The sequence below is a fragment of the Trichoplusia ni genome, chromosome 4 (assembly GCF_003590095.1).
Source record: "Trichoplusia ni isolate ovarian cell line Hi5 chromosome 4, tn1, whole genome shotgun sequence".
Lineage (NCBI taxonomy): Eukaryota > Metazoa > Arthropoda > Insecta > Lepidoptera > Noctuidae > Trichoplusia > Trichoplusia ni.
Window position 1 is genome coordinate 12,785,651 of NC_039481.1, and position 15,035 is coordinate 12,800,685.

Here is a 15,035-nt window from a genome sequence, read left to right on the forward strand (position 1 = left end):
TTTTCCGATTGAAAATACTTTTATTTTACGTTCTAAAATCAGAGTTTCATAGTCTAACAAAGATTAAGAATATTGTGTTGGTTACATTTTAATAGAACCGCTTGTATTATTTAGTGCCTGAAGCTACTAAACAAAATATCACCTATCGTGATAACATATACTTTAAAAATCTTATTCTCTATGATAAGATTTAGAACATCTACGAAGATGTAAACTTCTTTTTAAATGACGACTCTCGTGCTAATAAATTTTATTCCTTGTGTAGAGGGGTTTTATAAATACAAATACAGTAAATTTACAACTGAGATTATAAAAGGGAGAACAAAATTAAAATAAACTGGATTAGGCATATTTCTCTTTTCGAAACGACTGTGAAACAAATTACCAACAAAATCCTAGAGCCGGCTAAAATTCACACATTAAAGTCCTATTTTAAGACTTTGAACAACAAATAAAGTTTATTGAAACAAAACTGTGGGTTATAGTTGAACCGGCAATCCATAAGTAGCGCAAATATTTTGGCACGCGGCGGCGTGCGCGCGCACGGCCGCACCGCCCCGCAATAATGCAGTTTACTGTCTATCAGGCTTGCGAACAAATGGCCATAACTATATAGACCACCCTTGAAAATGAAAGAAAACTTAAGTGTAGTTTGTTTAAGGTTGAAATTAAATAATTACATTTGAGCTTCCATCAAGATACGAGTGATAAAGAAAGGCGTGTATCGTGTTTTAAGATAATTATATTTTAAGGATATATTTTGGTTAATTCGCATAGTCTTGGAATAAAATATAAAGTGGCTTTGTTAGTAGTGCAAAGACCACAAAAAATGTTTATACCATAAATGTTTCCTTTTTACGAAACCAAAAGGAATAAATTAGCAAGTACGTTTTTCTCAATTCAAGGAAATTAAATATAAATATGCGTATACTGTAAACATTTTTCATTCGAAAACGAATGTTTAGCACTTTATGCCCGTTTAGGTTTGCGGCCGATCCAATAACTTTTTTTCTAATAAGTGAGTTGCAATACTATTTTATTATTTTCTCGCATCGTGTAGTCCATCTTACTGCCAGAATCATGCAATTCTGACACCCATATTAATAAAAAGCACATTTAAAAATCGCAATAAAACGCTTGAAATAAAAATAAAACACAAGTGTCTTACCAAGGGCTTGTAGTTTGTCATTGGTCGGCGGTGAGTGGTGCCGACTGCATGCAATGCGACACACAAACAAACGGGAAATCAGACAGACATGCTTGGAGCAGCATACAGACGACCACACGTAATTAAATAATAACTCTTTGGTCAAAACCTCCATCATTCATCCAAAAACCCAGAATTAGAAAAACTTTTTTTTAGTAGATTGAAAAGGAACGTTCTGAACGTATTACAAGTTTTTTTTAATTGTTTAAACTCTTCTGATTTTTTATTAAGAGTTATTATTCAATTACAGCTACAGTATTTTAACTTGTGGCGCTGTCTGTACACAAAGTAAGGTCGGCACATAATCTAAAAAATAAAACAATTAGTTCATGCGATACCCATGTAAGTGAGTTTGTAGTAGTATGTTAGTGTAACTTCAAAATTATAGAAATTGTTTCTTTAGTTAAGAATTTAATTGACTTTAATATTTGAATTTAGACACATTTGTAGCATTATAGCCAATTGGAAAAAATAAAAAAATAAGAGAATTCTAGATTTCAGCAATGTTAAGTAAATTAAAAAATACAAAGAATAATACATATTGAACTGTAACGTAACACAAATCAAATTATTCTAAATCAGTTGTATGTATGAATGAAACTGAAGTATGTATGTGGATCTAACTACAAAAAGTATGAACATACCAAACTCTAGCATCTAATCACAAAGCATCCAACTCAATCCACGTACACTAGATACTACATACGACGCTCACCTTAGCCAAAGCTTCCAAAAATATAATAAAACAATAAAATCTTCATCACACTTACAAACATGTTTACATACAAACTACAAGACGAAACCACTACGAGTGCCTAACATTATACTTTATAATCTGTACCGAACTAAAATTAAGAACGTTCAAAATAAACCGCGATAACTTTTTCATTCACAGGCTAAGGTATTAAACTCATTCAGCCACGCAAGTCTTTATCTGGGCGCGATTGATCAAGGCTGGAACAACACTGGCTGGAGGTTTCGGCGGCAGTCTGGCGGGTCGAAGCGTGACGTCACGCGCCCCCTGCCGCCCCCCACTGGCTCGATAACCCCACTGTGCATACTTTACGCCCTTGTTTTTGGGGCAGCGCCAGTAAATCGAGGGGTTTTTTATTTATATCAACCGCTCTTTTGGCTAGCTGCTACGTTCGATGGTTTTTGTGCGGATTTCTCGTATTTCGCTGGATCATGTAATTATCGCTAAAGTTACTGCTTGTGCCAATGGTCTCGTAACCTATATTCTCTAAAAGGAATTGTTAAGTCATGGCTTTAGCTATTTATCAACGTATACAAAGAGTAATCCAATTTTCTAAGTCTACTTGGAGCCAAGGAATATGAACATTATTACGGCGACATCAATAAATTGTCGTGGTACGCTTATCCCTATCACAACGGCATCTAGTACAAACGATATAGGAATATTAATGAAGATCATGGGAGACTATTAATTCCATGACTCACATTAAAAAACCGTAATAATTCACAAATATCTTTCGATGAAAAAGATGAAGCATTCAATTATGTATTATCTAATTAAAAAAACTACCATAACTTTAAAAAAAAGCAAAGGTTTTTATTAAAATTAACCATTTTTTCAACAGATTTCGAAAAAAGTTATTTAACATCAATTAGCATAATTTTAGTCATATTATAAACGCGAAAGTTTGTATGTATTACTTTGTTGCCAAAAAGCGCTGACGGATTTTGACAAAACCTGGTACACAGATAGTTTAAAACCTGAATTAAACCATAGGATACTTTTACCCCGAATTAAGTTCTCGTAGGATCATTTTTTATTTGTAGCGGGCAGGCCCGCGGGCAACAGCTAGTCTATCCATAAATGTAATTCCCCTCACTAATCCCAGTTCCACCTAGACATATCCACCCATCAGACGCACACTGGCATCGAGTGACGTACGCACAACAGTAGTAACTGTTTTTATTAGTCTATTTCTGTTTGAAATGGGCTGATTCGTGCCCAAGTGGACGCTTACGAAGGGAAAACAAACGGCGGATAGATATCAATATCAGATTTCTATTCTATAGTAGGTATGGTAGGTAGATGAAGCTCAAATATATCTGTTAATAGCTATTAAATGAGTAACAAGTGAGTCTAAATTCCGGATTAGTCATTTTCATACAAATAATGCAAATGATTTAGTAGTTTTCTTTTTAGCTAGTTCGTAAAAGTCACAGTTTTACTGCAAGTAAATCTCATGCAAGTCCGTTTTAAACAATTCACAGTTACTCCTGCGGATAGTCTCACTAAGAAACCATAGGTTTTTGAGGTATAGCCTGGTGACTGATGGATGTACAGATGGACAGACGGACAGGCAGCGGTTTAAGCAAGTAAAAGGATTTTATTTTACTCATGAGTTAAAAAGCGATAAAAACAAAAAATCAACTACGAGGTTAATATAAAACTCTGTTGTTAAAACTCGTAAACAGTGTAATGGCTGTGTTCAAGAAAACATTTCGCGAAGAGTTTAAAGATCTATTAAAGTAGTCCGTGAATTGATTGAAACCTGCTCGTTTTATTTCTGGCCTAATAAAAGAACAAACGCCTGTCAGTATTGTTTAATAGCTTCAGTACTATAGTCTACATCAAAGATACCAATTCACATGAATTTAAATAGCTACCAATTTTATATCATAGACAGTTAGATAAGATTTGTGAATAAGTATGAGTAACCATGATTTGGACAAAGGAACACTAGGTACGGAACCCTATTAATGAAGTTCCGCTGTTTTCAGGATGTATCTTATGAACTGTGATAGCTAGACAATTGAAGTTTTCTAACAACAACTAGTACTAAAAATAAAGACTGAGGATAAGCAACGATTGATACGGCCATAAAGTTGTTGGGTGACAAATAAATTTTAGGGTAATTGATTGATTTAATATTGATAAATTGATTTAATTTTAGTGACATCAGGGATCCGTAAAACAGCCTATGTTTACGGATCCCTGATGTCACATTCCGACTCGCACTTGACCGTCTATTAATTTTTACATACAGGCATTCATACGTAGCCTGTTTCATCTATTTCTAAACAAAAGAACACGACTCGCATTTATCAAAATAATTCAGTTCGCCCTTGTTAATGTTAATTTCGATAAATATTTAGATAAACGCCGATCGAAACCGTTTTTACGGCGGATTCTGGAGATACCATGTAATTGAAATACATTGAACAATGCTACGAAAATACATGAGATTTGGCAGCAGTTATGTCTTTATCATGGATTCATGGTAGATTATATTATACGGTATTACTGGAGACTTATAGCCGTCTACAAAGCTATACTTAGCTAAGTGACGTCCTAAAATGTCTAGGTATAGTGTATTTTTCCAAAATTTCCCTTGACCTTGACCTTGGATAGCCGAGAGGTTGGTTACTAGGAAAAACCTGCTGTGCGCAAAGTGTTGCAAGTTCGATTCCTACGTGGAATCAACAAGTATTTTATAAACCACGACTGCTTGCTCTGAGCCTGGACTATCAGGATACAAGGAGAAAATTCCTTAGAGCGCGAGTCGTTTTGTACAACGGATAAAGTTTGCTATGCCTCGCTTTTGCGTAAGGTTGTAAGACTTGCCTTAAATTCGAAAATCAACTTACTTTAAATCGTTCAAAACTTGCCACTTAGAGGTCTACCTTCTAATTTTGAGTTTGATTTTCTTTACCTATTTTATACAATAAGTTGTTAGAAACCAACTATCGTGACAGTGTTCCGTCATATGGAGTTTATGAAATAAAAGTGCAAGTCATGCTACTAGGGGTTGTTTCCATAATATGCGGACATGCAAATGTACGTAGGTGTACCCAAGCACATAAAATGGATTAGGATTAATTATTTTACTATAATAAGGAATACATCAGTTCAATTGACAAGTATATTAATGCCGAAAATGAAAAATAAAGATAAATTTTTCAATCGAAATCTTTCAAAGCTTCCGAAAATATGCATTAATGAAGTCGATCCGTGGTCGAGCGGCGTATGCACCGGTTTCAAGTGTCGCTAGCTCTAAGGTCCCGCGTTCGATCCCCGGTCGGGTTAATGTAAAAAAATCACATTCCTACATTGTCTCGGTTCGGGGTACCTTCGTTGTATCTGAATTCCATAACACAAGTGCTTTAGCAACTTACTTTGGGTTCAGAGCAATCTATGGGATGTTGTCTGCAAATTTATAAAAATATATATATATATATATAAGGTGTCATGCCCCATAGAATCGACGCTGTCGCTGCGTTGATGGTCTTCGTCATCAGTGAGGTCACGTCTAATTATCGTTATCATACCGTTTTAGATACCGTAATGGGCAACTGCAGTAAACAAGCGGTAATTAGCTGATAACAAGGCGTCATGGATACTCTTCATGCATTTTAAAGTTTAGAGTCCGTGCAGTGACGTAGTCCGGTTATAAGAGGATTTTGAAAGGAAGAGTGTGACTGAGTTATGCCTATCTAGTAAACGCGGTTAAACTATAGATTTAAGGAGAGTGGAGAGATCTTTACAAACTATGTATTGTAAACCGCCATTGTACCCTAACATTGTATGTATTAAGAATCACTGCTGTAATTCCATGGTGTACAATAAAGAATATTCTATTCTATTCTATTCTAAACCATGTTTTATGATTGTAACATGATGGTAATATTACCATAGTGTCACACCCTTAAATGATGAATCCAGTAAGATTCAAGGAATGATTTTAAGATCAAGAAGTTTGTGTTAGGCTGGTTATATATAAAATGATCCAATTGGTCCTTAAACATTGCTAGCGGAAAGTCACACTTAGGCAACACATTAGTACCATACGTTTTCGTGACTGAAATATACACAGGACAAGGAAACAATGTAAATGTTACAATGTTGCAAAACTAACAGTTATAATATACAACAACAACAAAGTTTTAACTAATAAGCCAATGCGACGAGACTCTTTCCAGGGTTTAAAAACGAAACCCTATTGTTAAGAGACCGTTTTCTGATGAGAATAATGAATGAGGTTAAGGAGCGCTTGTTAAGGTCATAAATTTGCCCAAAGAAGATTTAATTAGATTAATGTATCTTGAGCCTTTTTTTACGGAGCCCTTAGTGCCGCGAGTCCGACTCACACTTGACCGGCAGTTTACTTAAAGTGGCATTGCAACGTGAGCACCAAGAGGTTGAGGTTGAGAGGAACATCACTGTTTGAAGAAGAGAAACAATTTATTATAATCGGGAATAAAGGGTTAGTATTATTTACTTATCGCATCAAAAGCCTTTAAGCATTATTAAGCCTTCAGACTGTAAGCATATTGAGGTCTAATAACAATTTTTTGAGCAAAATATTGAACTCTTGTATGTAGGTCATTGATTCCCACGTGACGCAGTCCTGCCAGTGTCACACATCCTTCAGACTAAATAACCTATTAACACGACGTATCTGTACAGAATCCTATCACAATAACAAATTACGATATATTAAGGTCGATAGGGCAAAGAAACAGGAGGGAAATAATATTAGTTTCCTTCGACGAATAACAGATACACGTGCTGGTTATGTACAAATTGAACATATCAATTATTTGACAGACCAACAAACATTACGGTCAGATGGAAATAGATTCGATTCCTAGAACGGTAACACGCGATATACTATGTATTGTACCGTGACTAAACAAACACAGCGCGAGTAATTACTTCTGAACGGATGCTGGAATGAACCGAACTCTGATTAATGTGCACTGTCAATATTTACATCAGAAACCATAAATTTCTTACCTCTGACATCACAATGCTATGAAACTACACTTATGAAGGAAAACAGATGTTTGAAGCACATTTATAGACATTATATTATAAGAATACGATTGAGAGAGGTAAGCCGACGATCGTTACAGGGCAGGGCCCAAATAGCACTGACACGAATTGCATCCGCCCGCTCTAGCAGCCGCAGGTCACCAGGGCGGGGGGCGAGCCCGGTGCAACCTCTCGGAGCTAACGATCCGAACCAATGACGTATGTAAACAAACAAACAGGATTATCAGCATTACGTAAACATTAGGACACGGCGGCGTTATCATCAACAAGCACAGATCAACACTTAGCGAGTAAGAACACAACACGAGTCCTGCGCGCGCACCTGTGTAAACAACTTGTTGTACCCGTGCCCTTGGTTGTTGTAGCCCATGATGTTACGACATGGCGGCAGGTGGTGGCCACTGCGGACCACCAGCGGGATCGCGTCGTGGTCGGCCGTGGTGGCGGGGCATGAGGCAGCCGCACTACCGTCCGACGCGACGGTCGCGAGCGAATAAGCCCGAATATCTCCGAAGTCCAAATCTTGTGCCCCCTCGCCCCGCCGGTACGTGAATGGGTGCGCGCGCACGGGTCTACTCCGGTTGACGAACCGTGTTCCCAGCAAGATTAGGGATTACAGCAAGTGGGTCACCTCAGATAATGGAAGGGCCAATTGTTTCCAGCGTTGACAGTCGGTGCGCGAACTTGAATGGAGTTTATGAAGTCACAGAGCTTTCAAAGGGTTGAGCCGTGGAGGTAATTAGTGCGGAAACATAGAGAGCTACGTTCTCAAGCCATTGCCGCTGATAGAAGGCAAACAATACTGCTTTAACAATGAACTTGCGAAACGAAATATACATCCTTCCAAAGAACGTACATTCTGAACGGACAGCTTTCATCTAACCGCGGAGCTTTTAACAACTACATCAAGATTCACTCGAGAATAACAAAATAATATACGTACAGAGAAACTTTGAAATTGTAAACCCATTAGAAATGCTACAACGTCATCGTGTACTTTACCTGTAGATATACATATTTGTCGCTATCATAATATTCACGCAGTCAAAGACAAAAACAGCGTAACGCTCCGCACGAAAATCAATAACATTGCGACGAACAAGTCGGGGGATCTCGCAGAAACCAACATACTTTACGACAAGTCAACGAACGTTTATTTTAAGTTATTTTGACGTTAAATATTTAAAAACGAATAAACATATATTTGTTTATAAGCTTGAGAGTATTATAAAGATTTTTGTTTAATACCTAACTGTGCACTACTAAATATCTTTTGCTCCTCTACAAAAATACAATTTTCATTTAGGTACTTAAACAAAGTTAAATAATAAAAAAAATTTGTTACAAAATTATAGCTCTTAAAAAAATACCCAACCAGCAACTTACTAGGAAAACTATTGTACAAGCAACTTCCATTATATCAATATCAAATTCTTAAATCGAATCCAGGCCTTCACCAAAGACAGCCACCAAAAAGTCACTGAACCACTGGGTAATGACCGATAACAATCATAAGTCATTATCAAATGTTGTTACTCCGACGTTTATGGTCACGCGATACCATGAACCGTACGTCAACCACCCTTAATCTTTATTAAGGGCTTTCCATTGGCCCTTAACTCATATTTAAGGGTAATCAATAAGCTCTAATTAAATTCACTCGAGTTTAGACAAGCCAGCAATATTGCTGCACGCTAAGGACCCGTAAGTAGTGAGATCCCATGAACTCTTTAAACCACCTAAACCAATGCTGTATGCCTTTTTTTGATCTAGTCTCTGTTGTTTTTCCGGACTTATTGGTATAACTTTACAAGCTTCCAGCCAACAGCAAAGCTAAAAACTAAATACGTTAGTAACATTCACTAAAGGCACCGCGTGTGGGGATTGGGCCTCTTCTTAGGGCGTTGCTAAAGATCTTATTAACGCAAAAAAGGAAACCACTGTATGCCATATCACGATGTTACTGAAGCAATGTACTGGCAGCAGTCAAAAAAGAAAATCATTCCCGTACATTTGAAGTTTGAAGCTTATGTATATGCTTGTTAGAATGTCCAGGCTACCGCTATTGTCTTTTTGACATGCTGACGACAACGTCCATTGCTAAAGGAAGCAAGGTAATACAAGTCGTGACGTAGATAGACAAAAAAGTCATTAGGAGTCAATGTGCTAACAGTATTTATATTCTTATAAGGACGTACTACTCTAAGAATTGAATAATATGCTCTAGATTGCATTTTTGATCGACATACATCATAACGAATACGTTCTTGAAGTTCCATTTTTCGTACTTTATTATTTAGCGGTGATTAACTTTTCGACTGTAAAGAAACCTCTTTCTTTTTAAAGATGATTAAAAAGTAACTGAACAAACTACTACTAATCAAACAATCACAGCAATTCACAGCAAGATCCAGAAAAATATTCAATACTATACAAAAAAAACATCCTAGAATGAACTCGAGATGAAAGTGAAATCCCGATTAAAAGGCGCAAAGTTTTCATTCACGATCGCCGTAGTATTAAGGGCGGTATTAAATTTCTTAATGACAAAAACGTAGCTTAGCCGCACCCCTTGCTTTGATCGGGTCAAACGAAAAATCTACAGAGAATTATTGAATGAGTTGGAAATATTTTTATAGTAACTATCGTGAGACTGAATCATTATTAAATGATGTAACGGTTTACTCACGCGTATTTATCGGGGTAGCCCGACTAGTTTCGAACCCAACCGGTGTCCTTAATCATGAGTTGACGCGGCGGGATTGCGAGTCGAACTGAAGCTGCGTGTATAGTAAAAATGAACTTTAAAGATGGTATTGATTACAATTCTCTTTATCCACTTACGATGACTAGCGACTAATGTATGTTTCCAGAACATAATATGTTAGCACCCTATTATAGGCTTACACAGACTTCTATAGTAGAAACAATTCTATTGAGTTTTTTTATGTGTGAAACGCAGCCTTAGGTTGTGAACTTATGAGTACAGATGACTATGGTTCATGCTGGGATTGAATTTTATCGCCACAGGCACTAAGTGCAAGTCTTGTTTATTTCAAAGTTAGATCATAATACTGGAAAAGTTTTGTTGAAATATAATGATGGTAATAAAATATTATAGACATATTCTTAACAAATATTTACAAAAGATTGATTAACATGTTATTAAATGCTCATCTCGTGCCACATTGTTTGTTATTCCTACGTAACGGCTTGTCCGAATTTGTTAAATTTTGTGGACATTCGATAGGGCGAAAATGGACTTCTATCTATTTTTCACACCCCAAGTAGTCCCTAAAATTCTTTTTCGTATCTAATGTTTTTTGAACACCAGAATTTTCATAAAAAAATGCTTATAAGTACGTTGAAACAACGTTTGCCGGTCAGCTAGTAGGTATCTAAGAAAATCAAACTAAAATTTCCAAGATACTTGCTCCGCCATCAAAAACTTCAAAAGCACTTGTGGAAAAACAGCTCTCGTATCAAGGCCGGGTTAGTCAACGAGTGGACCAAAGATGGTCGACGTTGCATGTATGAAGCGAACTTATGTCAGACACAAGCACTCTTGAACTTATTTGAGTGGGCTGCCAAGAATACTAATGCTAAACCTACGCAGCTAGATATTTTACAGACATCGCGGCAAAAACTGTTTTATGTGTCTGTATTACTTTATACAGTAAGCAAAAGTATATTTTTGATTTTATGACAAATGTTTGTGAAGTTTAATTCGACGACAGATCAATAAATCAAAGTATGTTAGGGACCTACGTTTTTGAAAATTCTTATTGAGGAAGTTTGATTCGAGAAACTAACAGTCGCGGATTTAATTTTGTACAACACATATATGTATACTCGTATATCCCAGATCAAAAAATAGTTTGAGTGGATCTCTCTAATGTCCGGTTCGACTCCTGACTCTGCTATCACGTGAGCTCATAATTAACGACCGCTTTCCAAAACTAGTCGGACGGTTCTGATAGATATTCGTCATCAAATAATTTTGTGCAATTTATTAGTGATAGTATAGATCAAAACCTCACAATTTCATTTCATTGCAATCGCATTTTCTATACTTGGAAGTCTAACACGTGGCATGTAAACATCTGATGTAGGATCTCCCACCGACGGCAAGCGATGTACTCGTGTGTAAAACATGGATTACGATCCAAATGCGACGACAATGGCTTTACAAATAGATCGATCTTATTGCCACGAGTAAGTTTCCCACACTTAAAGGTCACTTGCTGATGTATCTTGTAGAATTCTGTTGTTGCATGTGTTGAGAATGCAATGAACTTCTGACATAAAATTAATAGCCTTTAAAAATCGAAATACCCACGTTTTTAAATGTCAAATTTTGTCATTTTTTAAAGTTGTAAATTGCATTGTCATCGGGTTTGAAGCTACCCTGAAAATTTCGGCCTGCTAGCTCATCGGGAAATACCTCAAAATTGAGTAACAAAAATCCAACCGGAACGACAAACAAACAAGAAAGTGTTTAAAAAAACGTGGGAAAAATAAAGAAGGTTGCAACGGTCATAAATGGATTGGGGAAAACAAATTTGCCACCCAGCCGATTTGTTTTTGCGGAACCCTGTGTCGCGGCTTCCGACTCGCACTTTTTTATTTTCCCTTGCATTGGAAAACTGTTGTTCAACTAAAATACAATCATTCTTTTCTATGCAAACGATATGTTATTCTAAGAATTTCTATTCCTAGTCTAACAAAAGACTTGTTGTTCAAGTTTTAAACGAAGCGACAAACCGATTAACCCGAGTGGCTGCTGTTGTAGCTCAATACAATATAAAATAAAGCTGAGATAGGATTATAGATGGATTTGCATTATACTATGGACATACATGAACAGGCTTAGATATACTAGACCAGTGGGGACACTGACGTAGCTCGAGACAAACCTAGACAGAAGACAGGAACTCAAAAGTGAATAATTTGCAGCAGCTAAGAAACGAGAAAATATTTCAACGATTAAATCAATTGCAAAAAAAATATAGTGTAGTAGTTAGTACATTGAACTAAAATTCAATTCTTAAAGTAAAAAGCCTAACTCTAGGTCTGTCTAGACCTACGATCTATCACAATAGAAGCCACGAAGTCACGTCATGAAGCAACGTTACAGCACTTGCTAAAATATGTCAGTGCTCCTCACAGCATAGAGTGGCTTCTGCCTTCTACAACCCAATATTATGACTTTAGAAAAAAAGGACTGAAACAAACCACCATCTCGGTGGTTTCTTTCAGTACTTTTTTAGGCGGGGTATTCTCATAGACACCCACTTTTTGGGGAGGAAGTGGTTAATGTCAGACTCTTACTGACTAAACCTGAACCGCGGTGCTACGTCATCCGCGTTTTTATGTCGGTGTATGGCAACACTGTTGCAATCATGCAAACCGCATGGCATCTCATTTAAACACCCGCCAATTCCTATCACAACCGCAATAACAAACGACTGCCACATGAGTCATCTCCTCGACTCTCGTTAGCGGTACTGGTGACCTTGCACGGCGTACTCTCGACATTCCCGCCTCTCTGTCGGCTCGTAGTCACTACCGTCGCCCGTCAGCACACGCCATTATGGTTTATGACGGGAATACGCTGGCCTACTAATGAGACTCGCAAGGCCGCTACGAGTTCCGCATGCAAGTGACTCAGCGGTCACCAGATGACGAACCATCTTCTTTTCGTTAATTTTCATCTCGATATACAGTTTAATAATTGCAATATTAGCTGAAATGTTGTTCCCAAAAGCAGAATATGAAATGAAGTATCGACCTTCAGTATAAGAAGAGTAGAATACTAGCGAAGTGAGGAACATTAGAACAATATGTGGGAAATTCCATATTTTATCAACTCAGTTCCTGTAGGTATTAATAAGATTACACACTTTTTACTACGAAATATAAATATTTTTACTTAATAACTAAAGGTCAACCATTAAAGATAAAATAGTAATCATTACGAATTGAAGACATGAGACTATAAAAATAACTTTGTGCTGAAGGATAAACGCCCACAAAACACAGCCTACGATACTGCTACGCGCTCGTAGCATTTGCGTAGAGGTCGTAGCACTGTCGCAGTGACGTAGACCCGCATTTACGTGGGTTTCGCCTGAAGGCAATTTGACCACATGAAATGCGAACTTGATAGAAATGTTCTTAGTTATAGATAATAAACCACAGTATTTATTTTACATGAGAAGTACTTTATTTATTTATATAGTAAGATAAGGTAAGGGATAGTATTTTCAAAATAATGGTTGTATTCGGTATAAAGTACCGTGATAAAACGTATCCATGCTATTAATGCCATCGCCTTATGTACCACAATTGTACGGAAAAGTTTAAATAAATAAAACTCTTTGTTCCTTATTGGTAACATATTTTAGCAGTTTTCTATAGCTGCAAAATCTAAATAACAGTGTTTAATGAAATGAAATATGTCCAACTTACTAAAATAAGCGCAGTTAGTGTTCTATTTTTAATCATTTTATCCGTTCAATAATTATTCTATAATTATTATATTTCCGTACGTTATACTGTTAACAAATACTATTAAAACAGCGCTCAAGCCTTTACTTTTTACATAATAATCTGCACAAACTACATCGGCCAGTCATTTAATAATTCCATAATAGTATCACAACTTTATCTGCCAATTTTCAACCTTGTCCCCTTGTAATACGGCACAAAACAACCGCAACGAAACTTGCATTACCAAATTTGACCTCGGAACCATTAATGGAAAATGAACTCTAAGTCTATAGGAGAAGGGGTTATGATAATTTTGCGGTGTTTGGAAGTTGGCATGCGGTAAAACGTGTAATATTGTGTTGGGAAATGTGCTTTGTGTGTTTGGTGTTAAGGCTGTTGTTTGTTTGCGAGGTTGCGGCGCATGCGCGGCGGTCGGATCGATGCGCGCCGCGCCGGCGACGTGCTGACCTAGTTAGTTGCGGCAGACGCACGAGCCAGACAGGTCGCGCGCTCTAATACAGTGCCGCCTTACAGGGACATGCAAAAACATGTTATGATGAACTTGGACAATGTATGAGACGACATCAATATGTTTGTAATACTTGTATCAAGAAAAAAAGATGAAGAAATAAATTTCATCAGACTAAAATGTTCTTCAATGTCGATGTTTGTTTAAAAATTACAAGAAATCATTTTAAATAACCAAAATACACCTTTATTATGACACATAGCTTCACCAATGGTAAAAAATAATAATCATACAAAACGTAATGCCCATTCATAAACAGCCTTTATTAAAAAAGCGCACGTCATTTGATAAATTCACAATAATTTAATAAACCATTATAATAAAGTGGACATGCAAGCCACGCTAATGGTGTTTCTATGTCAATGTAGAAGATCCACTTGTTTCCAACTTTATTAAAAGTTTAAGCTTGTCACTGAGTCATTAATTTCGCAGCACGAGAAATAACAATTATAAATTATTAATGTTTTGTGACGTCATATAGTATAATGAAAAATGGTTTTAAATTGAGATTGGTTTTCAATAATTCAGATTCGGGAAAATAGGCGTCGAGCGTACAAGATACAAAATGTATTCGTGATAAAATTTATTGAGAAGAATTCAGTAACAGATTGTCTCAAGAGCCCGCTGTGTTGATTCACCCCTATGCGGCTTAAATAAAAAATAAATAATCTCCTTGCGGAAATATTAAAAGCCTAAAACATAATACACATTCCATTTAAATAAAAAATAACTTTACATTGCTTTACGGATGTAAACAATTTGTGTTTAAAATCCACTTGAGTCGGAAAGCTCGCACTGTAACCGCGCGCACACAGAACTTCCGTAACAACACAAACTAGTAGCGCGCGGTCCATTACGCGGCGAGTTCGGGTCGACAACCGCTGCATTCACGCTCACACGGCGATGGAACCGTCACAGGTGTGTATTGTAGTGTCGCTTTGTTACTATCTATAGTGTAGGAATGTTTTGCGTTCTTGGGACAATGTATTGAATTTTCCGTT

At 36.9% G+C, this 15,035-nt stretch overlaps 1 protein-coding gene across 6 annotated transcripts in view; it reads right to left on the reverse strand.

Annotated features, from left to right (window-relative positions):
* The window catches only part of LOC113493069 (voltage-dependent L-type calcium channel subunit beta-2-like), a 127,731-nt gene that overhangs the window by 12,992 nt on the left and 99,704 nt on the right, over positions 1-15,035 (reverse strand). The window contains exon 1 of one of the 6 annotated variants that reach the window (XM_026870869.1): positions 7,336-7,929. The exons of 3 other annotated variants lie outside the window; for them this stretch is intronic. In XM_026870869.1, the coding sequence (XP_026726670.1) occupies positions 7,336-7,383 (48 nt within the window). In that variant the 5' untranslated portion in view covers positions 7,384-7,929. Of the gene's footprint in view, positions 1-1,168; positions 1,337-6,974; positions 7,301-7,335; positions 7,930-15,035 lie in introns of those variants that run through there. 2 more of the 6 variants (XM_026870873.1, XM_026870872.1) reach the window with 2 other exon arrangements.